General features: G+C 40.9%; 1 protein-coding gene and 1 non-coding gene across 3 annotated transcripts in view; one reads left to right on the top strand and one right to left on the bottom strand.

Moving 5' to 3' along the window:
• Window positions 1-3369: 3369 nt before the first annotated feature.
• LOC120936838 (probable cation-transporting ATPase 13A4) overlaps window positions 3370-27499 on the bottom strand; it is a 123718-nt gene continuing 99588 nt past the window's right edge. For both annotated transcript variants that reach the window (XM_040349543.1, XM_040349542.1), the window contains exons 23-30: window positions 26083-26192; window positions 20355-20451; window positions 16469-16541; window positions 16213-16387; window positions 7361-7530; window positions 6941-7029; window positions 5290-5370; window positions 3370-3657 (exon numbers count right to left, since the gene is read on the bottom strand). In XM_040349543.1, coding sequence (XP_040205477.1) covers window positions 3403-3657; window positions 5290-5370; window positions 6941-7029; window positions 7361-7530; window positions 16213-16387; window positions 16469-16541; window positions 20355-20451; window positions 26083-26192 — 1050 coding nt within the window. In that variant the 3' untranslated portion in view covers window positions 3370-3402. The remainder of the gene's footprint in view (window positions 3658-5289; window positions 5371-6940; window positions 7030-7360; window positions 7531-16212; window positions 16388-16468; window positions 16542-20354; window positions 20452-26082; window positions 26193-27499) is intronic.
• LOC120938444 lies at window positions 20132-20258 on the top strand. The gene has a single exon (XR_005749060.1). It is a non-coding gene; the product is annotated as a U6atac minor spliceosomal RNA (small nuclear RNA).

Raw genomic sequence — 27499 nt, 5'->3', positions numbered from 1 at the left:
TTGCATACAGGACTTTTGGTGCGCTTTCAGAAAATACACCAAAACCACACGACATAATAGAATTCCATAGAAAAGTGCAGGCAACCCAAACCAAAACATGGGTACACTGCACTGCGGCCAAAACGCAGCGGCGAAGTTTGAAGTCGCCCTAATATGGTGAATCCCATATTTCTATTTGGTCTAATCGCATTTGTTCCCCCAAAGGTTATCAATCAGATTGACCCATCAATAAACATCAATCAACAATTAGGCTGTTATGGATATCAGGATCAGAAATAATTATGAAAATAATCCATAGTGTTTTCCATAAATTCACAGTTCTTTATTAAAATTCTCTTTAAAACACTCACATGACACTGCACTCTCCCCTGTTACAAACAGTTATGACATGTACAGAAGAAACCCAGAGTCATGAATACTTTTAGGTTTTCAACTTTGCAAGCCAGTATTAGGTGGACAAGAGTCCCATGAACTGATATAACTGGTAGCCTCATACTTTAGGAAACCAGAGCTGTAGGTCCCTGGCAATAAAAATGCTTAAGCATTACCCCCTTTCAAGTATAGACTGCAGCAAAAAAATTAATAAAAATAAGCGTAGGGCTAGCATGAGAAGTGTACACAGGGCAATCCGGGAAGCCAGGGGTTAACATTTTTAGTTCATCTATGCTTGGGTCATTGGTCGGCCAGTGGGGTGGGAGTGTCTGCATGATCAGTCCTGGTTGTACGGGGTGGCGGATATCCGTCGGGGGGGGCAGGCATGAAGAGGAGAAGATTTCCCGCCCACCGTATATCGATTTGGTTTGTCGTATGTATGTTTTTTCAGGCCATTGTGGTTGGGGTCTTTGGAGGCATTTTGAAATAACCTGCTGTGATAATGTTATTAGGGACCCATCTAAGGTATGGAGTCCCTGGTGGAATGCCAGTTATGGTGGATTAATAACAATGGTGGTATCTGCAGAATGTGGTTCGTCCCCGAGCCGGTGTGATGTGGCTGGGGGCCGTGGAAGCAGTATGCAGATACCAAGGGATAATTTGATATTTGTAGCCTCCAAGGATCGACAACTTTAATTTGATGTTTATTGTAGTATTTTGCTTTCCTTTATTAAAGCAGTTGTAAAGGCATTTTTTTTTTTTTTTTTAAATAACAAACATCTTATACTTACCTCCACTGTGCAGCTCGTTTTGCACAGAGTGGCCCCAAACCTGATCTTCTGGGGTGCCTCGGTGGCTGTCTCGGCTCCTCCGCGCAAGAACTAAACACCTTCATGCAAGCTCTCTCGCATGGTGGTTAGTTCTTGCGGGCACATTCCTGTGATACAGCCAACGGCTGTATGTGCCTTAATGTATAGGATGCATTAAGGTGAAACAACATGAACCTTTAGTGTCCCTTTAAGGAGTGTCTGTTATATTTCTTATTGTTTAATACAGGGGTCAAAATGGTAAATTTTACTCCAACATTTTGTGTCATGGTTTTTGGTAGGTTTAGTTGGGGTAAAAGGGGTGGTGTTGGGCACCGGTAAGTAATACAAAAGTATAGGATTACATCTGGGGTACTGTTATCATGCTCACAGTTATCTGCATCCCCTAACATGGACAAAGTTGTTTACAATTATCATGGTTTAAAAATACACTGAAATAATTATAAAAAAATACAACACAACAAAATACAGGACATTCATATTTAATGATTAAAAAATATATAATATATTATAAGCTACCTATTAGATGACATCAGGGAATATGCCGCAAATAATATAAGCAATACACAAAATATATTAAATATAGGATGAAATGCTGATACAAAAAAAAGAAAAGCAGCAAGACAAATGTTTTAGCAGTGACATACATGAAGATTCAGATTTAATTCCTGAAAAATATAAAATAAAAAGATTTACATAAAATGAATCTAAATTTGCAGATTACAAACATATACTCTACAAAAGTGAAGAATACCTGTGATATTTACATATCTAGACTTGGAAGCGTCATAACTGAACTAAAATGGAAACGAATGAGGTGTAGACCATTGGGACTCTCGGGCAAAAAAAGTTCCTGTGCATAATATTTTAGACCCAAATTTATACATTCCTACCCAACTCTGCTCCTTTTTCTTTTTGTAAATAACTTGCCGCGTTAACCGTGATGTTATGTAAACAGAATACAAATACAAAATGTGAAATGTGAAATTTCACTTTTATTGGTATGATTAGTCTGTTTATATATCATCACAATTAGCGTGGCAAGTTTTTTATTTATTTTGCCACACAGTTTATCTGACTGCTTCTTGCCAGTGGCTTCAATTTGCACCTGTCAGCGCGATTTCTCTTTCGTTTGTTGTTTTATTTTTTTACATTTTTTTATATTTACTTTTGTTCAGATGTCTTCACGCCAATCACATGATGCACTGATACATCTTCTTTGGATCTTCTCCCAGGGATGGGCAATCCACAATGATGCAGATAGAAGGTCTGGTTTAATGAACAGCTCTCTGAATCATTTATCTATAAGTGGTGGGCACAGTGGTGATGCCCCCGCTAGAGACCACGATGCAGTGCAACGGTGATGCAGTGCCAAGGTGAGTCATTTAACCTGAAAGACTGAGGATATTAAGTTGTGGAATCAAATTACTAAGGGGATAGCATTGGAGAGAAGGTGAGTTTGCAGCCAGAGAAGCTTCTTTATTTAAAAAAACAAAATTGCTTAGAGTTGGGCTTTAAAAATTAGGTGGTTTAGAAAAGGTGAACCTTTTGATCACCATCAGAATTTCTGCACAGTTCAGCAAACACAAACCCTGTTTTGATATCTTAATTACAAAATGCTAGGAAGCAAAACAATGTGGACCCATATTTAAATGTGCATTTGAAATAAGTTGTTAGAATTAAGCCGGCCATACACGGTTCGAAATTTCGAAAGAATTTTCTTTCGAAAATCGCATCAAATAATTTTCGTACGAATTTCGCACCGTTGGTTGGTTGCAGAAACAGCCGATTTTCATGCGGCAATCAAATTTGAGGAATAGGACATGTCGAAATTTTTTGGAAAAACAAACAATTTTCGAATCAATGATAGGAGAATCGTGCAAGAAAAAAAATGTGCATGTCCAAGAAAAGAAAATTCCCGGAGAGAAAAGAATATTACCACAAAATTTATTTTCTGTAGCAACATGAAGGTTTGGTCGGCCGAATTTAGAAAATCAATGGTGGCATCATAGGATAACAAAAAAACAAACTTTCTGATTTTTAAAAGAAAATTTGTTCGAAATTCGACCGTGTATGGCCTGCTTTAGACTGAAAGAAAAAAAATAACATTCACATGAGACTAGATGTCACTGGATATTAGTGTAGTCAGTAAACACCACAACAAAAAAAGTCTTGGGATTTGAAAAGTCTTTAATTTCCGCACTCACATGGCTGTTACAATTGTATGTTCTGAAGTCACTTCTTTCCCATGTGGTGAGTTGCTGTAATTGGGCTTACTGTAAACGATATCAGTGCTCTTTACGGGAACAGTCTGAATTGCATAGTCTGTCCTGTTATTTGGAGGCCACTCAGAATCTTTCTGCAGTTTCCTCTGTAGTTTCCTATACTGACTTTTTGATTTGTAGTTAAATATTCTCTTAAACCAGAGCCAGAGTTTTCGGTTTTCAATGAACAATTCCTAAAGCAAAATCCAGAGAAATCAAATCAAATTTAAATGGTTTACACTTTACTTCCCGCCAACACTGCCATAACATTTAATTTTAAACATTTCAATCCAAAGAACAAGTGAGCTACAAATAGTCATCATCACATTCTGCAACACTGAGGCTTAATTTACACTTGTGGTTAGAGGGCGATAAGAATAGATGGTTGAGCTGTATTTTTACCGCCTTCAAAACTGACTACCCCTCCAAGCTGTAATGGCAGCTGTAAAGGGATATACACATGCAGCGGCATGAATGGTCCCTGGCAATGCTTGTGTATATGAGCCCTCAGTCAGTTGGAGAGCAGCAATAGTGTGCTTCCTTGTCGACCAGCGCATGACGATATACATCTACACAATGGAATGGCTGGCCAAATGGGCGTACCTGTACATCACCCTTTAAATCGCAGCATAGTGGGCGCATGCCGCATACTCCGTGAGCATGCCCGCAGGTCCCGCAGACTCGATGTCCGCCAGGGACCGCGATTGTGTCACGGAGCGGCAGAATGGGGAGATTGTAAACAAGGCATTTCCCTGTTCTGCCTAGCAACATGACAGGGATCTACTGTTCCCTGTCATCGGGAGCATTGATCTCTATCATGTTCTAGTGAGACAATCCCCCCTACAGTTTGAATCACTCCCTAGGACACACTTAACCCCTTGATCGCCCCCTAGTGTTTAACCCCTTCCCTGCCAGTGACACTTACACAGTAATCAGTTCAATTTTATAGCACTGATAGCTATATAAATGACAATGGTCCCAAAAGTCTACGGGAGTTTGTGCAGAGGAGGAGTAACAGTCTGCAGGAGTTGTGCAGAGGAGAAGTGTAAAGTCAGAGTCTGTCAAGGTTAGGGTCCATCTCTCTTCTAAGTGCTATTCAAAATATGCAAAGCGCAACCGCTATAGCAATTCTTCAAGTTAATCAGCAAAGTCACAAGGACCATTTCCAGTTTAAAGTGCAACTGCTGTAACATGGAAAATTGTATTTGTTCTATGGTCATCCCATACCCCTTCACCAACCAAGTTATATCCCCCAAATAAACAACAAAAACAAAACCACGCTGTTCATTGTCTACTGGAGAGTGATGTATGGAAGCCTGGCAGCAGGGTGGATATGCGTGGATGTTAGTAACTAGTGGCAATACACAGCTACATTAGGAAAAGAGCTTAGTGCGCATTATGTGATATCAGCATGGTGTTTATTTTATAACCATTGTGTCCAAGGCTGCCAGAGGAGAACCACCTGGGCATAGCGGCATTTACTTGAGGCCATCATCATTTTGTGGTAGCATTGATTCTAGACTAGGTCTATAGTTTTGAAAATCATAAAGGGGCTAGAAAATTTCCAATGTCTAGCTACACAAAGTCTTGTTACTAAAAGGATATGCGTAGCGACAAGTCTGTTGAGGGGAGAGAGGTTGTCAATTTCTAAATTCAATCATTTCAATAATGCTAATTATGGGGATGGGGGGATAGTACTGTTGGAGATATCGGACACGATTTGGATTTGTTGTGACTTTTGTCTGTATGTCATGACACTGCATACTTTTCTTAGTACCGTTTACTATAGTCATTCATAACTGTAAGAAATTAATGTGTTAAGTTACCTCTCCAATGTACGACATGATAAATAAAACAACCATCATGATAAAGATGTTCACTCTCCAGTAATACGGGGTACACACCAGCTGAGAACAAAGACAGAACCAATAATAATAATTTATTAATTGAGGAAATATAGAAAACATTCTGTCAGTCGCTTTGTAACATACACATGTTAGAACACAGAAGCAAGCATGTGTCACGTAATATTGCGTTGCTAGTTTTATGTGATGTTACATGATGTTACTTTTGGTTTTAATGTTTGTGGACTTTGCAACATAGGGAAAATACTGTATAGATAGATAGACAGATAAATAGAGATACAGGTTGGTAATGATTAAATCAATTTGTTGTTGGAAAGTATTATATAGAAAACATCCAAAAACAACCCAAAACATCCAGCACCTAATTCTGAGGTGGAACTACAGCAATAAAAAATGTTCCCTGCAGAATGGGTTCATGGTTTATCTGAACAGTTAAACAAAGTGCTTTACAAAATGAAGGGAGACATTACAATTACAATACAATTTAAGACACAAGGGTTTGGAGAGCACTGCTCATGAAAGCTTATAATCTAAGGGGGGGGGGTGAAGTGATACAAAGGGTAGATGTGTGGGAATGAGCTGACTGAGAAAATATAGACTTGCCTGTACTGAAGAGGATCACCTAAAGGCTGACATTGTAAGAGATAGCAGTACAGATTGGAATAGGGAGTTCCAGAGGATGGGAGAGGCTCTGAAGAAGTCTTGAATATGAGCAAGAGAGGTCTTGGGAGGAGTGAAGAGGATGGTTTGGTTTGGTTCTTGAGATGAGGTTGTTAATATAGCTGGGGACAGAGTTTTAGATGGCCTTGTAAGTTATTGTCAATATTTAAAATTGTATTTGTTAAGAAATCAGAAACCCAGAGGTATTGGAAAAGTGGAATGTTAGATACTGAGGGAGTTGGTGAGAGCAGAGCCGATCCTAGGGTCACAGGCGCCTGGGTGCAGAAATATTTCTGGCGCCCCCACATGGGCATGGCCATTTTACTAACCCCTCCCCTTTACATATGTTTCTATGGCAATGACTGAACCACAGAGATGCTCCCCCACAAAGTCTTCATTAACCTGGGATCCTTACATGATCTCTTAACAATAGACAACATACAGGAAGAGAAGCACATCAGCACTCAGCAGTCACTGAAAACTAGAACCCTTGTGTCAGGAAGAGGAGCGACCCCTCCCCCGAGCACTGCCAGACTGGATGGGCTGCCCTATGCACACACATCAGTTCTGGACGGACACACACCTATGCTCAGAACACTAGTTCTGGACAGACACAAACAAGGAGAGAAGGAGGGAGGGGAGAACTCTGGCACTTCGGCACCCCCACCTCTGCAGGCGCCTGGGTGTAAAGCACCCTATGCACCCTGGATCGGCCCTGGGCAAGAGTAAGAAGAGAGTGAAATTGGCAAGGATTTGAAGAGTGACTTGATGCAGGGCTTAAATGGAGAAGATATATATATATATATATATATATATATATATATATATATATATATACTCATCAATTACCTAAGGTTAATCAAATAATATAGCTAAAATAGGTCCTCATAGTTACGCAGATTTTATGCTGGGCTTTTACAATAATTAAGACAATTGTTACAAAATACTATACCTCCAGAACAGTGTACATATCTTCAATGTCAGCAAACAACACAAACACATAAACTGTCACTTGCACAATCAGCAAACAGGTAAGTAGATCTAAAAAGAAAAATATAAATGCATTATAATAAATATTAGATAGATAGATAGTCAATAAGTTAGCCAAACGTCCAATTTCAGTAGCATTTTTTATAGTTTTGCAGCTATTAGTCCCACTAGATAGAACACCAACTACTCTTGGCTAACACAAAGTGCAGAGCCAAAGCATCATCAGAGATTGTGTTTTGTGATTGGCATTGGGGGGGGACACAAATTCTGCACTGCATTCTATCATACACGCAGCAATGATGTCAGCAGGAGCGTAGAGGTAAAGGGTATAAACATACATTGAATTATATATTTTATATTCAGACATGAAATTGCAACTCACAGTTAGTATATAAACGCTGTCTGAATGGCCGTCCTTTGGAGAAGACAAACTCTAGAATAATAAGGTTGAATCCGGTTATAGGGAACATTGTTGTGGTGATGAAGTTCTCTGCATACCGATGTTCTTTTATGGTAACATTTTCCATGCTATGGTTTAATGGTAGACAGGCACTGCCAATTGGAAATAAAGAAAAGTCAAACTGTGCCAAGTTTATTCAAATATATACTGTATGGGCCAGATTCAGAAAGACTGGCGTATTTTTAGGCGGGTGTAGCGCATCTCATATACGCTACGCCGCCGTAACTTAGAGAGGCGAGTACCGTATTCAGAAAGAACTTGCGCCCTAAGTTACGGTGGCGTAGTGTAAATGGGCCGGCGTAAGCCCGCCTAATTCAAATTATCAAGGCAGTGGGCAGTGTTGTATTACAATGAGCCGTGACCCCATGTAAATGAGGGGCCGAACGAACGGCGTATGCGCGCGCATGCTCAGAATCACGTCGCAAATACTCCCTAAGATACGTCGTCGCTGTTCAGACGTTTCCGACGTCCATACCTTAACATGACTTACCCCTGCTTTATGAGGGGTAAACTTACGCCGGACATACGCCTTAGGTAAACGGCGTAGCTAAATCCGACGGGTGCAAGTACGTTTCTGAATCAGCGTATCTTGCTCATTTGCATATTCGACGCGTAAATCAACAGAAGCGCCCCTAGTGGCCAGCGTAAATATGCACCTAAGATACGACGGCGTAGGAGACTTACATCGGTCGTATTAAGCCAAAATTCAAGCCCCATACACACTATCAGTTTTCCTGATGGTTTTCTCTTCAGGTTTACCAAAACCATCTAATATGAGGTCAAACCTTAAGCGTTTCACTTTAAATGCAATCAGGCAGGTCCTTGTGCTACATGGTTTTGGTAAACCTGAAGAGAAAACCAGCAGGAAAACTGATAGTGTGTATGGGGCTTCAGGCGTAACTTGTTTTAAGAATACCGCGCATAGATACGACGGCGCATCTTTTAACTTACGCGGCAATGGATACGCCGGCGTAAAACGTTCCTGAATCTGGCCCCTATATATTTATTTATTTTACATTTGCTACAGGTTGAAAACGTTCAAAGTTTCTAAAGGCACAAAAGGAAAACGTGGTGTTCAAGTGAAATATTTTTTTTTTTTAAAGTAGATAAGAGAAAAATATATTGAAGTGAATCATTTCTTCCTTGCAGAAAATTCATTCTACTTCTACTTCATCTGGCAACATGGCAATGTTCTTCTTATGTTTTTTAAAGTTTGCCAGTCAGAGCACTTCCCGCTTTTAACTGATTTGACTGTTTACTGAAATCTCAGTTTAAGTCTATTGAAGTGAAGACAGCCACACTTTTGTTTGTACAAGAAAGCAAAGGTCACTTCTCAAATGTATGAGTCTCTTGGAAAAAAAAAAAAAACTTTTATTGACATTTATGATGATCAATGTCTATAGGAGCATTAGATGCATACAAAAAGCTAATATACTAGAGTTTTTTGAGCACAGGCTTTGTTCTTCAGTGCACAGGCTGCAGAGTTATAGCTGCTCCTGAGTAGACTTGGACACCTACTGTAAGGAGGTTTGGGAGTACTTTCACAAGTGTTTGCCTACCTTTGAAAACGCGATTGCTTAAAGATGCTTCTCTAAGATTTGCTTTGGCTCTTACCGCTCCTCTGTTTCCTACATCACTACATTAATTGCCAGTTATAAAAACTTCAAGGTCACTATATTTACAAGGCCTAGGCTTCAGTTTTCCTGTAAGGTCAAGTATGACATCAGTTTATGCAATTATAAAAATTAAAAATGATAATTACTAAGAGAAGTTGAGCTTGAGCTTGGGTAGTTATCAGGGGATGGAGCCTTTTGGGCCAGATTCACATAGCCCGGGCGCAGCGTAACGTAACTGGTTTAAGTTACACCGCCGCAATTTTTCCAAGTTAGTGCCCGATCCACAAAGCACTTACCTGGAAATTTGCGGCGGTGTATCCTAAACCCGTCCGGCGCAAGGCGTGCCCAATCGAATGGGGCGAGTCCCATTTAAATTAGGCGCGCACCCGCGCCGGACGTACTGCGCATGCTCCCGTCGCAAATTTCCCGACGTGCTTTGCGCGAAGTTACGACGCGCCAATGTTTTGTGAATCGCGACGGGTAAAAAAGACTTGCGCCGGGAAAAAAAAATATTTAAAAAAAATTTGAAAGCGACGCGGGAAAGACAGGTATACTTTTACATGGTGTACTAAGTTTACACTTTGTAAAAGCAGCCCTATCTTTGCGACGGCAAACTAACACTTGCGGCAACGTAACGACAGGAAAACATTTCGTGGATCACCCTAACTGCTAATTTGCATATCCAACGCTGGTTTACGACGCAAAATCCCCCCAGCAGCGGCCGCGGTACTGCATCCTAAGATCCGACAGTGTAAAACTATTACACCTGTCGGATCTTAGGGATATCTATGCGTAACTGATTCTATGAATCAGTCGCATAGATAAAAACAGGGATACGCCGTTGTATCCATTTTGTGAATCTGGCCCTCTGTCCCTTTACTATTTAGTAGCCTACCACATGCTAGGGCTATTTTGAAACCCACCAGATGGTAACCACTGTTTCTTGTCTAAATTGTAAAACTGCTGCATTTATAAAAGCATATACAGGTTATTATCATTTAAAAGTAAAAAACTGGTAGTAAACTGGGATTCAAAGATATACAGACTCACTTGGATTATTTTATTTGAATTTAAATTAAAGTGTATGTATGAACACAGTAAAAACAAAACATATTTAGTAAATCTTATCAATGTATGCACATTTCCCCATGTTTTGTCTGTTTAAAAATGACAAACCATGACACAAAAATACCCCTTGATCCTACAATAAATTCGGAAACTTTTTCATCAGCTCTACCAAATGTATTTCTGTGGAATATAATATCCCTCTATGTTATGAAGATGATGAGAAGATGATGAGGTGTTCAAATCAGGAGCATACAGCTTAAAATTAGATAATTTATAATGAGTGCCTTAATGAGAGGGCACACCTGGGCACTGCCCAGGGGCCCCAGCTGCATGGGGGCCCCCTGCACTTTCCCCAAAGCAGCAGGTCCTTGAGCCCACGCTGCCCCGAAATTGGGGGCCCCATAATGGCACTGAGAGCGATGGGCGGGATATCTGGGGTGTAGAGGGGTCAGAGTGCTGGGGAGGCAACAATCTAGCAGATATATTATATGCACAGGACAGCTTTGTTACTTTATGTGTGTAGTATTTTCCCACAGTTCATTTGCTGTACAGAATGATTGTTCATGTAGTTAATGTGGAGCTCCACCCAAAAGGTGCCTCCTACCGACTTGATGTCTGTTTACTTGCACTCTCTCCATTGTAGGGGCCCCAGAGCATTACTTTGCCCAGGGGCCTGTGATGCTATTAAGACAGCCCTGGTAGCAGGGACGCCAGGTAGAAATAACGTTTTAAAAAAGAAAACAAATGCAGCCACTATATTTATGGACTGGCAAGCTGCAATATATTACATTTTAGTTTTTTTTAGGTTAAGATGCACAATAAGAATGACATGAGAAGCAACAAACTGGAGGCAATTTAAGGTATCCAAACCCAAAACAAAAAAAAAGTATATATTTCAGCTACAAGTCCTTTTAATTTGGTGGCTGCATTAATTTTCTTTTTTCAGGCTTTTTTCACCTGGTGATTTTGTAAGTAACAGGCTTCAAGTCTAAAGATGACAATGCTCACTCACCATTCAGTATCATAATGACATAAACAAGATAGGACCACAGAACCCTGCCCATTTCCTATTGTTATTAACATTGAAGGGTATGGTTATGTAGTCCTCAGAGAAAGATAAGAAGAGTGTAACTGAAAACAGTTAACACATTCAGATAGCACAGAAAGTCAGGGCCAGATTAAGAACATCATGGGCCTGGTGCTGAGGATTTTGGTGGGGCCTTTTAGGCTGCATTCACACCTCCGCGACAAGTAACGCGTATTTTGCCGCGAATAGTGTAACTTTTTTTTTACAAATCCTTCCTATTGCTTTGTATGGCCGAACGCCAATGCCGCCTGAAAAAAAGGGTCCGGGACTTTTTTTCATGCCGCAGGTGTACGGCGTCTATGAGATGTGAACCATCTCATAGACAGCAATGGGAATTCTCCCCTCCAGCGGCACGAGCGGCCGGCGTCGGGCGTTTTGTCGCGGAGGTGTGAATGGGGTGTAATAAATAATAAATAAATGCGTGGGAATGACATGAACGCAGCCCAGCCAAGGCAAGTGACCAAAGGCACAGAACCCAGAAGGAAGATCGGGTGAAGATGGAAGTGTCCAGGCCCCGCCTGATTCATCACAGCACTGGAGGGCTCAGTCTGAAAATTGAAGTGTACACTAATGTGCTAATATGCTGTGCATACTTGTACGTTGTGGCATAACCTACCCCAGGGCCTCTAAAAAGTACTAATGTCAGGAAAGTTTACTACCGCTTTATTATCACAGGATCCCAGGAGCCTCTCATGGGGCCCCTACTGACCCGGTGGACGGTGGCCCTTGGGCAGTGCCTAAGTGCACAGTTGCCAACATTTAAAAAATATTTTCAGGGCCACTTTTTTATATAAGTGCTATATTTAGAGTAGCTGAGATCCCCGATGTTCCTCTATACATCATAGTAGTAATCACAAAATTAAATGAGTACTAATAATGGGGCAGAACAAATATGAGAACTGAGATTTCCTTTAGTTGAACTAACAAAAGTGTGTCCATTCTAGAGCTGGTAACATTGAGGATATTCAGTATAATTTTAAAGAACTGTTTTTGTGGGTAAGCGACATAGGGGAGGAGTATGGACGGTATATAAGTGGGAAGTATGTGCAGGTGAGGGAGAGGAATGTGGAGGGTCTAACAGTGGGCACTATGTACAGGAGAGGAGTACAAAGGGTACGGAAAAAAGCACTATGTACAGGAGAGGAGTGTGAAGGGTATGACAATGGGCAGTATGTACAGGAAGAGTGAGGGGGTATGACAGAGGGTAGTACGTACCAGAGAGAAGTGTGGAGGGTATGATGGGGCAGTATGTACAGGAGAGGAGTGTGGAGGGTATGACAGTGGGCAGTATGTACAGGAGAGGAATGTAGACGGTATGATAGTGGGCTCTATGTATAGGAGAGGAGTGTGGAGGGTATGACAGTGAACACTATGTATAGGAGAGGAGTGTGGAGGGTATGACAGTGGGCACTATGTATAGGAGAGGAGTGTGGAGAGTATGACAGTGAGCAGTATGTACAGGAGAGGAGTGTGGAGGGTGCGACAGTGGGCACTAAGTACAGGAGAGAAGTGTATGATAGCAGGCACTATGTACAGGAGAGGAGTGTGAAGGGTATGACAGTGGGCGCTATGTATAGGAGAGGAGGGTGGAGGGTATGACAGTGGGCACTATGTACAGGAGAGGAGTGTGTAGGGTATGACAGTGGGTACTATGTATAGGAGAGAAGTGTGGAGAGTATGACAGTGGGCACTATGTACAGGAGAGGAGTGTGGAGAGTATGACAGTGAGCACTATGTACAGGAGTGGAAGGATATTTAGGGACTGAGTAGTGGTTAAGCGGGTCATACATGGATTGAAATTACGCCAATTATGCAGAGACCAGCCATAGTCAATCTATGTATGGGCTAGCTGGTTTTACACAAGTCAATCTATTAATCAACTTGAGTACAACCAGCCTGTTTTTTTTTTTCTTAAAACAATCAGTGCTGCCAGCTAAAGTTAGCAACACTGATCATTGTACGCACTGGCAGAACACAATAACACTGCAGGAGTGATTCCCCCATCCACAGGTCAGCAGGTGAGAGGGTGTGTGGGGACAGGCTGGGGAGAGATACTAGTCAGTGGCTGGGTAGGCACTGGTAGTATCAGAGCCAGATACACACAGGTCACATACGCCACGATCGTTAGAGCGAGAACAATAATTCTAGTACTAGACCTCCTCTGTAACTCTAAACATGTAACCTAAAAAAATGTAAAGCATCGCTTAGGATACCAAAAAAAATTGTGCTAACTTAACTAACTAACTTTTTTTTTAATGAATGAAACATTTTTTTCCAAAAAAACATGTTTGAAAAATTGCTGCGCAAATACCGTGCTAGAGCTGCACAATTAATCGTTAAAAAAATCGTGATCTCGATTCAACCCCCCTGACGATCTTCAATGCAGAGTTTGCTGATTCTTTCATATAACAAGTGGAGAGACTTTCAGCTGTCAAAAGAAAATATCTGGGCAGTCTGCCAAGTTTTTAACAGGAAACATTGTAACTAATGCTTCCTTCTTAGATCAAAGGGATACACTTCTGTGTGTAAAGAACAAATCTGGGCAGTCTGCGAAGTTTGTAAACAAAATGAAACATTGTAACTAACTAACATTGTAACTAAATTTAACCACTTAAAGTCCAACACTTATTTCTTAAGTTAGAAAGCAATATTATTTGCTAGAAAATTACTTGGAACTGCCAAACATTATATATATTTTAGCAGAGACTCTAGGGAATACAATGGCTATTGCTGCAATATGTTATGTCACACTGCATTTTCCCACTTCAATGAATAATAAAAACCATAAAAACAAAACAGTGAAGTTAGCCCATTTTTTTTTGTTTTAATGTGAAAGATGATGTTACGCCGCAACAATCGTGAGAGAATCGTGATCTATCTTCTAAGCAAAAAAATTGCAATTCTCATTTTAGCCAGAATCGTGCAGCTCTGTACCCTGCAGCATAAAAAGTGCAAAGACCACCATAGAGTAATTTTCTAGCAAAAAACAAATGATGATTTTTACATGTAGTAGAGAAGTGTCAGAATTGGCCTGGGTGGCAAGGGGTTAATTACCATGAGTAATATACAAATAATTATTATAAGCACTGTGATCCTATCAGTCTGCTGTAGTGTGTCAGCTTGTATTTATATTGGCCGCTCTGAATGTAGCTTCTGACAGGCTGTGCAAGCAGGCCCGTATCTCCAGAACCATGAATGATAGCCGTCCCATATTTTAACCAGTTGTGGGGTAGGTCTTCCCATGCCTACCCCCAAATGTGGGGTTTCTGTGACCTCTGGTCATCGAGCTACAACCCCCCAAATTCGATCTTAAAAAAAAAAAATCTTAAAAAAAAAAAAAAAAATTTTTTTTTTTTTTTTTTTTTTGGGCAAATGGGCCTATCTTGAGAAAGGGGCCTGGAGCTGCAGCTCCATCAGCCCCATTGTTAATCCGGCCCTGCAGAAAGTAATCAACTCACACAATTTCTGGCAAGATTAACAGGTATTTTTGAACTTAATAAACAGTTATAACAAAACACTTTCAATGGTATTATTTAACAAACATAAATTGACCATATAATAGAAGTTCATTGTTAGGATTTACATGTACTGTAAGAAAACAGGGTACTAAAAAGTGTGTAATAAATGACACATTAGGTCAGGGTGGGTAGAAATCCGTGCAGTGTTACATAAACTCCTATAAACTCATCAGGTTGCAGCTAAAACACTGATAATTAATTGCATCACACCCCTAAATATAATTAAAAAAACTAAAATAGTGTAACATAACTTAAAAATACATATATGCACAGTGTATTAGTGCATAACTACCTCAACTGTTAAAAATATGTTTTGTCCCAATACAACTAATGCCGCGTGCACACAATGAAAAAAGTCAGATAGAACATTTTTTTTTTGTCCCTATCGTCTGTGTGCAACTCCGATGGAGAAAAAACCCATGCATGCTCAGAATCTAGTCGACGCATGCTCGGAAGCATTGAACTTAATTTTTCTCGGCTCGTTGTAGTGTTTTACGTCACCGCGTTTTGGACGGTCAGAATTTGGTCTGACAGTGTGTATGCAAGATAGCTTGAACGGAATTCCGATGAAAAATTCCATCGGATTTTAGGCCATCGAAAATTCCGATCGTGTGTACGGGGCATATGAATCTTTTATCCAAATATACCTTCCAAAACTTGTGTGCAACTGTGATCAATTCAAAATCTGCTATGAATGTGCAATCCCACAGTGACAACAGTGTACTCCACCATGTGATATTACAATATGCTCTCCATTTTTGACCTCTCATCAAATAAGGTCAAATAGTGCACACACAAAACATGTTTCTTGTTACTATTACTGTGAACTAGCCCCAATTTATATACCTTCAGACCTCAGATCAGCCCCAAAGCTTGTACCTTCAAACCTCCTATAAACCCCAAATAATGTACTTTGAGGCCTCAAATAAGCCCCAAAGCATGCATCTTCAAAGCTCATACAGTATATGCCCATCTAATGCTTCTTCAGATCGCAAATTTGCCCTTATTCCTACACCTTTAGACCTCAGATCAACACCAATGTCTACACCTTCATACCTCTGTTTGGTCCAAATGAATGCACCCAAATTCTTCACCTTCAGACCTCATATCTACCAAAACTTTGCACTCCCAGAAATGCAGGGACTCCAAATACCTGCTGCATAGTAAAGGGGAGTGTGGATGGGCCTCTTTCACACACTAACATCCTCACATTAATGATATCAGGGCGTTGAAAGGTTGTGGGCTGACGATCAACTATGCCCAGGTTTCAGTGAAAAAGACATGATGCGCTCACCTTGGTGCACGTGGCACGGTTTGATGATTCCTGTTTTAGCCTACTGCTGGATTTGAATAAAGCTCCATGTGAGGGAGTATAATATTGGCAACATTAGTTTAAAAAAAAATATTTGCACTGTCCTTAAACTGCATTTTTCAAATGGTGGCTAAGCAATGGTTAGATCTACAAACCATGTGGTAATCATTTACCTGAAGACATCTGTTTCATTGTACCATGGCTGTTGCAGAAGTAGGACGAAAGCAGTTGTCTGTACAATCAAAGTGAAGATAAAGTGCATAGCAATGGACAATAATAATGGAGGAGAAAGAAGCTGTCCTGGAGGTCTGTATGGAGTGAGCTTTGGTGCTGGACCATTCAAGCTTACTAAATATGAGGATAAGAATGTTGTGTCATACAGTGTATTATTGAAGTCAGCAATAAAATACTAAAATAACAGATACTTACAAGTTAAGGCCACTGTAATATTGATAGCCAAATCTTGTAATAGGTATTGATAATTTCCAAGAAGGGTTTGTTTCTAAGACAAAATCATTTTGTGTAAGGCAAAACAAATAATTTCATAACCTGCAAAATATTTATACAGAGCTGCATTTTTAGCAGTGAGTCTACAATTTATAGTATATCCAAAGTTACTTCTTTTTTGTTTTCAATGGAGCAGAATTTAAAAACCTTGGATTAAAACCATTATTTGCTGTCTGTGTCCCCACTGGGGAGATATGCTCTCTCTGTTGGTCCTGAGAACCACTTCCACTGGGATAGAAAATTATGGCAAAATGTTACAGTTTTTTTCATTAGGAGGTAAAGGTAAAAAAGGGTAATGCCGCTTACATGCGATCGGACATTCCGACATCAAAACCGTGGATTTTTTCCGACGGATGTTCGCTCAAACTTGTCTTGCATACACACGGTCACACAAATGTTGTCGGAAATTGCGAACGTCAAGAACGCAGTGACCTACAACACTACGACAAGCCGAACAAAAATAATTTCAATCATTCTGAACATGCGTTGAATTGATTCAGAGCATGTGTAGAATTTTTGTGCGTTGAATTGTGCTATTGTAAAATTTGAGAACCAGCTCTCAAATTTATGTTGTCGGAAATTCCAACAGCAAATGTCCGATGGAGCATACGCACGGTCAAAATTCCGACAACAAGCTCACATCGAACATTTGTTGTGTGTACGCAGCATTACAGTTATTCTAGTGACAACTACCCACGACAGGGGTGCCCAACTTTTTGAAGGCTGAGGGCCACTTAAGCGACTTAGTAACCAGTCACGGGCCACAATGAGCGGAGTGGGCAGATGACAGGTCTGTGTCCACTCTGCATATGCAAAGCAGACACAGGCACAGCCCAATCTACTTTATGGGCCCTCTGATCAAATCAGATGGAAGGGGACGGATCCACTTCTGTTTTTTTAGCAAATCGGATTCAAGATAGGCAGGGTGTAAATGGACAAAAAGTCTTACATCTTCCGCTCCATAGAGGTGAATAGAGGGTCCAATTGGGTTGGACCGTTCGTGTGAAAGGGGCCTAAGGCTGCTTTTATTTCCAATAGTTTTTATTGAAAGAAAAATGAGCATTACAACAACACAGAAGCATCGCCACAAAAGTGTTAACAAACGCCTAAGGTCTCCATCCCAATACATAACACCATATATTATTCGGCATCATCATCGTAACAAAAAGCATAATAAAATACTCCAGGGTAAAACACTAAGTGTGGTTCTCCCCAATTTATCGATGACCAAACCTTAGTAGGCCCAAGACCTGCCGGTCAAGAGACCTGGATCTGGAAACCCCAAATCCATTCTGTTGCCTCTATTACTATTCAAACGGGAGGACCCGCTTTGTAAGGCTTCTGTTGGAAAGATGGAGGTGTAAAAAATAAACATAAATAAGCAGTATCGTATATGGAAAAGAAAAGAAGAAAAAGAAAAGAAGAAAAAGAAAAGAGAAAGGAAAAGAAAAGATAAAGGGGGGAGGGAACAGATAGGAGAGCAACCGACCAGCCCTTAGAAATCAATCAAATGGATCCATGACCGTAGCTCACACCTCCAGCGATCTTAGATCGCTAGCCAAGTAAGCCAGCCACGGGTCCCAAACCTTATGGAAAATCTCCAGCTTGTCCTGAATCAGTGCCGTCAATCTCTCATTTAGCATTAACCATGACAGTTTCCGTTTAAGCTGTTCGAGCGGCAAGGAGGCGACGCGCCAATTTCTGGCTATCGTGATCTTAGCTGATATAAAGATAAACTTAAGCAATCGCCTTTGGGCTTTAGATGCCTCCACCACCCTGTCGCCCAAAAGAGCCTGCTTTGCAGATTTAGTCATGTTCAACTGGGTCAATGAGTAGATAAAATTATATACCCTAATCCAAAATCTTCTGACCTTTGGACACGACCACCAGATGTGATAGGCAGTTCCCACCTGGCCACATCCCCGGAAGCAGTTGGGGGTGGCCCCATGAACAAAGGTAGCGAGTCTGGCCGGCACCATATACCATCTAAGCAGCACTTTATAATTGGCTTCTATAATGGACGTGTTTATAAGTGACTTAGAAGCAGTCTCTGCCAGCTCACACCACTTATTTAGATCAAAGGTTTCCTGCAGGTCCTCCTCCCACCGGAGCATGTAATTCAGCTTAGTGGAAGACGACATCAGCATCGCATATAACTCAGAAATATGTCCCCGTAAACTGTCATAGCGAACGCAAAGATACTCCATGGGGGTATGAACCTCCAAGTCTCCCTGGCGGGCCAACATTTGTATAAAGTGACATATCTGAACATATCTGTAACATTCTATCAATGGCATTTGATACTTCTCCCGCAAAACCTGCTCAGAGAGAACCTTCCCTTTGTCGCAAAGGTCCGCTATGCGCAGTAGTCCCTTATTCGTCCACCATTGGAAAGCAACTGGGTCGAGACCTGGGGTGAAAGCACGATTTCTCAACAGGGGGGCCAATGGGGAATGAGGCGATTTAAAAGCCTGTGTTCTAGAGACTCTATCCCAAATATCCAAGGAAAATGATAAAGATGGGCATAAAATGGTGGGTCTGTCTTTAGGCGGAAGCCACAATATATGGGAAATAGGAGACGGGCGACAAGCGTAGGATTCCATGATCATCCAGATCGCCTGTGACCGCTTTGAATGGAACCTGCTAAGGCTGCTTTTAAACTAAATGTCTGCGGTCTACCCCCGCTGTGGGTGCGGCGCAGTGTTCCTGTGGTTTTTCCACCAGTTAGCTGCATTTTGCCATAGACCTCTATCATATCCTGCAGGTGTGGTGCACTTTCTGAAAAGCCACTTGCTTCCTCTACTGCCGGCTTCATTCACAACACTGATGCTCTGAGCTGGCAGGTCGGCAACCTGCAATCTGGGCTTGCCAACCAGCCATCCCAGAACAGAAGGTCGCGGGCCACATCAGAGGGCTCCGTGGGCCACATGTGGCCCCCGGGCCACTGGTTGGGCACCCCTGACCTACGACAAGGCTTCTCCTCTCTTTGGAGAAATTCCTACCTACTTCCTGTTTGATCTACAGGACAGGAGACAAAAAAAAATATTAAATCTCCACAATGTGGCACAGACAGCAAAAAAATCAGAGGGGGATTTTATCTATTCTATACTCTATTCAAAAGTAGAAATAAGCAAATGCATTAAAAGCATATGTGAACAACCGATGATTACATCCTTTGGGTAAAATCTAGCCTGCACTCACAGCACCTGTGCAGAAAAATATGATGGAGCCATCTCATTAACATCTCGGACTTAGGAGATAGCTCCAGAAACCATTTTGAAAGTTATTTACATTGCAATGAGCCATTTCGGATTGGGAGTCAGTTTTTGGATTCTTTTATCAAAATATAAAGTACTCTTAATATCTCTGTAAGAGAAATCTAGAGCTGGTGCCCATGGTAAGAAAAGGCCAATTCCTTCTCTTTAGTAAGTTAAGAATAATCAGAAAAGTACTTTTTTATCAATATATTTAGCCTATCTGGAACATATAGTAATAACACTTAAATACAGTGGGACAATGTTATACAAATAATTACAAAGTAATTAAAGAGAATCTAAAAATCAATTGTAAAAAAATAATAATACAGTGTTGTATGAAAGGAGAGAAGGTTAGCACTCTCCTTGACAAGGATGGAAGAGGTCCCAGTGGCCTTTACAGCACATATACGATTAAGGCATTGCCACTTACTTTGTGTCATCTCTAACCATGTTCTAACCATCTAACCAAAAAAATAATAATCCAGCAAGCAATCACTTCAAAACATCTTCACAGTAACAGTAAGGGAACTTTTAAATTAAGGCAACCTTACCCAGAATAGATATGCTATGCAAGTTAGACCAACAAAGATGAACATGGTCATGAATTTAAAGATAGAGAATGTTGTAACCAAAGTATTCCTTCCTTCCCTGTGTAAGAAAAGAACATTGTCTTATTACATTGTTGTACACAGTATTGTACGTATTTTAAGCAAGTACAATGTTTTCTCAAACTAAAAGTAGAGGTGTTATTAATAAATAACAACATGGACCATTTATTCCATTTGGTTCTACTGATAGCAATTGACAATCTGGCTCTGAAGTTATCTTAGATATATGAATATTTATTTTATATCTATATTCTTTATTTGTTAGTAAGATATTTTTATTTTAAGTAAGACATTTTACTAATGGAACATGCATCAATGTGATTTAAAAGAACCACAAAAATCAAAAGATCTAAGTGCTAAAAATGAATTTTACATACAGAAACTATAGTATTTACTTACACACAACATTGATGTGCCAAGAACTTACTCTCATAACTCTGCAGTTAGGTAATAAAAACATTGTCCAGGTGTGGCAACATTTGTGGCATTAAAGCATTCTTGTATTATTATTGTAAAAAGTTGTTTTGGTGACAGTCTCTTAAAAAGGGATTTTTTTTACAATGTACGTGCAAACATTAGAAGAAAATATATTTTTTAATATATAGGTTGATCTATCATCACTCAAATTCAGCACTTTCACACACCCAGTCTGCACAAGAGGGTGCAAGTAAGTTAAAGGGGTTGTAAAGGATGTATATATTTTTTTTAAATAACAAACAATAACAATACCTCTACTGTGCAGCTTGTTTTGCACAGAGTGGCCTCGAACCTGGTCTTCTGGGGTCCCTCGGCGGCTGTCTCAGCTCCTCCCCGCAAGAACTAACCCCCTTCATGGGAGCTCTCTCCCATGGGGGTTAGTTCATGCGGGCACGCTCCCGTGATACAGCCGGCGGTAATAGCCGCTCACTGTATCACTTGGCCCCGCCCCCCGCATCATTGGATGTGATTGACAGCAGCGCGAGCCAATGGCTGCTCTGCCATCAATCCATCCACTCTAGCCAATCAATGGCCAGACTGAGTGGAGAAGAGGAGCGTCGAGGGGCGAGCGCAGCAGGTGAACGGGCTCAGGTAAGTAAAACGGGGGGCTGGGAGGGCTGGGGGGGCCGTAACTGTCAGATGTTTTTTCACCTTAATGCATAGGATGCATTAAGGTGACAAAACATGAACCTTTACAACCCCTTTATTGGACTCTTTTTAATTTGAAAATTGCCAATACAGAAGGTAGAATCATTTCACTTCCAGAACTCATAACAGTGAATTTGAATAGATATACTGTATACAAGATAGATAAGATACCAACATACATTTTGCAAATCATTCACCCAAGCCGCAGACACTCTGGCTGTAAGGCCCCTTTCACATTAGCTTACGGACTTGTAATGCATCCCTATGGGATCGCGTCCGTTAGCGGATGGAGCATCCGCTAACGTCCGCAACCATCCGCGTCCGTCAGGATCCGGTTTTTCGTACGGAAGAAAACCCTATTTTTCTTCTGTCCGGCGGAACGGATCGGATGAAGACGGACAGACGGTCCGTCTTCATCCGATTCCCCATAGGGGAGAGCAGAGAAGAGACAGGGCGGTCTCTGCACAGTGTGCGGGGACCGCCCTATCCGCCGACAGCTCAGCGGGGATTACGGATGATCCCCACTGAGCCGCCGGACACACACGGAGCGGACACAAAAACGGTCCACTCCGTGTGAAAGAGGCCTTAAATTGTTGTCTAGAACAAGAGCTAAAAACTGTGGCAATGTTCTACAATGATAACTAAAAGCCAATATTCTGTTTATAAAGTAAATGCTCATATAAACAGGTAGGCCTGTGTTCACTTAAAACTCCCAATCATATGACATCATGGTTAATTGCACATGATTGGATGATTGCAGTACTCACAGCTATACTATATTCACCAAACTCAGTAAAGTCATATTGCAACGTGAACAGCCACTATTCTTTTAGTGAATCAACCTCCTTGTTTCTTTAAAACACAACCAAGAGAATTCATGAAATGATGTTGTAAACACCCTTTCTAATTCTGTCAGTGAACAGCAGCAAAAGTGATGGTGCTTGAACTCTATTAATGCACCCGTCATACATTCTGTCTGAATCCGCACTGTGGAAGGAGGGTTCACACTAGACACTCCTTCCTTAGTACACTCATTCCCTCCCTGGCCATCACACTCATCACACTGACAGGTGCTTGGCTGAGGAGATTTGTACTTGGGTGGGTGGAGCCTGATAGGGAACTTAGAGTCTAGTTCCGTTTCTGGCTCATTTTACAATTGTTTTTACTTTTGAAACGGGCAGGTCCATTATTCACTCCAATAGAGGCTTTGGAATCGGCTCAATTGACAGCTGTTGTGAGCTGTCAATAAAATGTAGAGCTGTCAAATACATGTATTTTTATGCTTCATTCAAGCTTTTTATGTAAGTGCAATCTTTAATTAAAATTCCTGATGGTTTAATTGATTTACACTATGGAGAGCATTTTTTTACTTCTGGGTATACGTGGTTAACCTATGCTGATGAGCATTGGAGAGATCGAGACTTATTGGCTCCTGATGCATATCCTGGTTACAACATTCAAGTACCTTCCTGCGAGCGGGCATTTCCCATATTTCCAGGATAAAGGCCCTGGCTGGGTTGATGGCCGCAAGCGCACTATGCTTGCCCTCTGGTAAGCATGCACTCTGTGTGGTGGAGGTGCACACGTTTGTTGTGGTGTCAATTGTGATATTTTCACTTATTTCAACTATCAAGGTTTACTATAACTGCGTATTGGACTGGTTATGCTCAATATTTTGATGGTTTATGTTTCATATATTTTCAAGTGTTTTTTTTTTATTATTTCACTTATATATATTTATTAGCGCATCTCCATTTTTTATATAATTTGCCCACCCAGTGACTAGTCATTTCCCAAATATGGGCATTGCCCTGTATACATTTAGCTTTCATCCATGGAATCTGCAAGATACAGTTTCCTAGCACATGGAACTGCACAATCTGTGTACTGGCATACCTCTGAATGCCAGCTCACAGTTGGTCTTAATTCCCTAGTTTCCTAATCTGAGAGCTGGCAGTAGTTATTAAAGAAGTTGTAGCTGCCAAAGCAACAGGTTCTTACAGTGGCAGTAGTAATAGCTAATTGGATTGTATTTTGCTAATGTTACCGCCACTGGTGCAAATGCTTGTCTGAATTAGGAACAGCTAATTTTTTAAGTGGACTGCTGACGTAAAATTGTTGTTAGGACTGTTTTGAATTCCCCTGTACAGGTTTTATTTACTAAAGGAATATAGAGTCTATTTATTTTTCTATGAGAATAAGGCTGATCTACTAAAGAAGTTGAAGTATTCACACAATAAATTGGCTAAATATTCACGTCAGTTATCGAGTTATGTAAAAAGCAAATTCTCATTTACTTATTTTATGTGCAGATGATTATGTATTTAACCTCTTCTGGACCGCCTTCTGCACATTTACTGCTGCAAGGCGGCCCAGCTGCGTGAAGCGATGTACTTGTATGTCGCTCCATGCAGTAGCTTCTGTGGGGCGCACTGATTGGACAGAGGGAGAGCCAATCAGCGATGTCCGACAACCACCTGGAATCACTCCTCAGAGAGGCGATCTGCCTATGTAAACAAGGCAGATCCCCATTCTGTCAGGGGAGAACATGGAGATCTTGTGTTCCTACTAAGCAGGAACACGGATCTCTGTGTTTCCCCAGTCAGACCATCCCCACACAGTTAGCAAGCACCCCCTAGGGACACACTTAACCCTTTGATCACCGCTGGTGTTAACCCCTTCCCTGCATTGTCATTTATACAGTGACAGTGCATTTTTTTTAGCACTGATCACTGTATTAGTGTCACTGGTCCCCAAAAAGTGTCTCTTAGTGTCAGATTTGTCCACTTCAATGTCGCAGTTCCTAAAAAATCGCTGATCATCGTCATTACTAGTGTTGCTCACGAATATTCGTATTGCGAATATTCGGCTCGAATATGGCATATTCGAGTATTCGCGAATATCTCGAATTTCGCGGCCAATATTCGCTATTCCGAATATTCGCATTTTTTCAATTTTATTTTTAAAACAGATCACATCCTATCGACGTCTAAAAGCATTGCTGGTATGATTAGAGACCCTGGGCCGCTGAGGCGATCCTTTTATGTTGCCGAATTAAAAAAAAAAAATTTGCGAAATTTCGCTAATGCGAATGCGAAAATGATTGCGATTTTTTGATAACTGTGGTAGGAGAACTCTGATTGGCTCTGATGCAAAAGAAGGGCGGATAAAGTATTCTCGAATATTCGGAAATCGAATATTCGGAATATTTTATCAAAAAAAAAAAAGTTGTGAAATATTTTGTCAACTGTGGTAGGAGAACTCTGATTGGCTCTGATGCAAAAGAAGGGCGGAGAAAGTATTCGCGAATATTCGGAAATCGAATATTGGTGATATTTTATCGAAATTTCGCTAATGCGAATGCGAAATTGATTGCGAGATTTTGACAACTCTGATTGGCTCTGATGCAAAAAAAGGGTGGAGAAAGTATACGCGAATATTGTCTCTGATGCAAAAGAAGGGTGGAGAAAGTATTCGCGAATATTGTCTCTGATGCAAAAGAAGGGTGGAGAAAGTATTCGCGAATATTCGGAAATCGAATATTCGCGAATACTTTCTCCACCCTTTTTTTGCATCAGAGCCAATCAGAGTTGTCAAAATCTCGCAATCATTTTCGCATTCGCATTAGCGAAATTTCGCAATTTTTTTTTTTTATAAAATATCACGAATATTCGATTTTAGCGTATATTTCACGAATATTCGGCTATATATTCGTGATATATCGCGAAATCGAATATGGCGTATTCTGCTCAACACTAGTTATTACTAGTAAAAAATATAAAAAGTCCCTAAATCTATCCCATAGTTTGTAGATGCTATAACTTTTGTGAAAACCGATCAATATACATTTATTGGGATTTTCTTTTACCAAAAATATGTAGCAGAATACATATTGGTTGAAATTGATGAAGACATTTTTTTCTATTTCATTATTGTATATGTATTATAGCAGAATTTTTTTTATTTTTTTTTTAATTTATAGCGCAAAAAATAAAAAAACGCAGATGTGATCAAATACTAACAAAATAAAGCTCTATTTCTGGATAGATGGCCATCAATTGTATTTGTGTAATAGTGGCGGACAATTACACAATTGTCAGTTAAAGTTAGGCAGTGCCGTATTGCAAAATATGGCCTGATCATGAAGGTGGTAAATCATTCCGGGGCTGAAGTGGTTAAGTGAACAGGAATTTGCTTTTCACAGGATTGAAGAATTGAAGTGAACATTTACGCGCCTGATTATGTAAAAATGTAAAACTCTTTTAGTAAATCATCTGAAATGTTTTCTAAACTTATGAAGTTTAGAAGTTCACTTCAATCAAATTATAGCAAAAATCCTGTTTTTTTTTTGTATATTATTTCTCCTGCAAGTAATTGCATATTTAAAATGAACACAGCCAGCATTCACTTTGTAAAGCAAACTTTATCTACTGCTTTAGGACATATCCCTTTTTATGTGAAAAGTCAGTTATAATTGACATTAAAACATTAATTCAGTTTCTTCTAGCCAAAACTTATGCAGATTGTAAACAAGCAAAAAACTTACTTTATGAGCATTGGTACACATTGAATATTTGGAATTTTGGAAGTGAAAGGTGAAGCAACAGATGCTTCTAATTCAGACAACGAAATTCCAGCATGGGATATTTTAAGTGCCTGTAGAGAATGGATAAAGGGTAAATTATTACATTAGTGAAAAATAGAAGAAACACTGGAGTACTACACAACTGTTTGTAATGATTTTATTGGTTCTTTAAGTCACAACTAGTTTCTCCTCACTTTACTTAAAGCTGAAGTTTAGTATATACTTTTTGCTGACAGTACCATACACATTAGTTATGTATAAAATGTATGTATTCCATTCCTCCAGGGCCGATCCGCCCTATAGGCTCACTATGCAAGCCGCTTAGGGCCCCGCAAAGCTGTGGAGGGCCCCCCAAATTACTAAAGGCCCCGCCTGGTGAGAAGTCATTTTCGGCCCCTCACCCAGCTTCTCAACTCGCTGGCTGCGTGGGAGAAGAGGTAAGAAGTCAGCACCCCCGCTTCTCGCTTTAATGTAAGATGTCATTTCCGAAAGCAGAACACCCCCTCCCCCGCTTCTCAACTTTAATCTTTAATGTGACATGGGGGCCAGGAACGGCACTGCATTACTCACAGACTGCTGCTGCCTGTTGTGCCTCCTCATACCTGCCAGATACTATTCTGAGCAGCTGTCTTCCCACGCTGTGAGACTTACCTGCAACCCCTGCTACAGAGAAATGTTGGAGCAGTTGAATGAAAGGATTCTACCACCCATTTATGGAATGTGATGCATTGTGGGAGTCTAACCACTTGCCGCCCGCCTTATGCAAAAAGACATCAGCAAAGTGGTTTCAATATCTTGAGTGGACGTCATATGGCGTCCTCAGGATATTGAGCGCTGCGCGCGATCGTTGTTGCAGGGTGTCAGTCTGACACCCCGCAACACCGATCTAGGTAAAGAGTCTCCGACGGAAACTCTTTACCACGTGATCAGCCGTGTCCAATCACGGCTGATCACGATGTAAACAGGAAAAGGCGGTAATCGGCTTTTCCTCACTCGCGTCTGTCAGACGCGAGTAGAGGAGAGCCGATAGACTGCTCCTCTGACAGGGGGGTTTGTGCTGAACTATTATCAGCACAGCCCCCACGAGGATGCCCACACTGGACCACCAGGGATGCCACTAGACTACCAGGGATGCCCACCACAGGTATGCCACCCTAGACCACCAGGGATGAAAATTTACAAATAATGGATGCCAATCAGTGCCCACAATGGGCATCACTGATTGGCATCCATTAGTACAACACATACATTAGTGCCACCTATCAGTGCCCATCTATGCCTATCCGTGCCGCCTATCAGTGCCCATCCATGCCGTCTATCAGTGCCCATCCATGCCGGCTATCCATGCACATCCATGCCGCCTATCAGTGCCCATCCA

The sequence above is a fragment of the Rana temporaria genome, chromosome 4, assembly GCF_905171775.1.
Source record: "Rana temporaria chromosome 4, aRanTem1.1, whole genome shotgun sequence".
In the NCBI taxonomy this organism is placed as follows: domain Eukaryota; kingdom Metazoa; phylum Chordata; class Amphibia; order Anura; family Ranidae; genus Rana; species Rana temporaria.
This window is presented reverse-complemented; position numbering and strand designations above follow the sequence as displayed.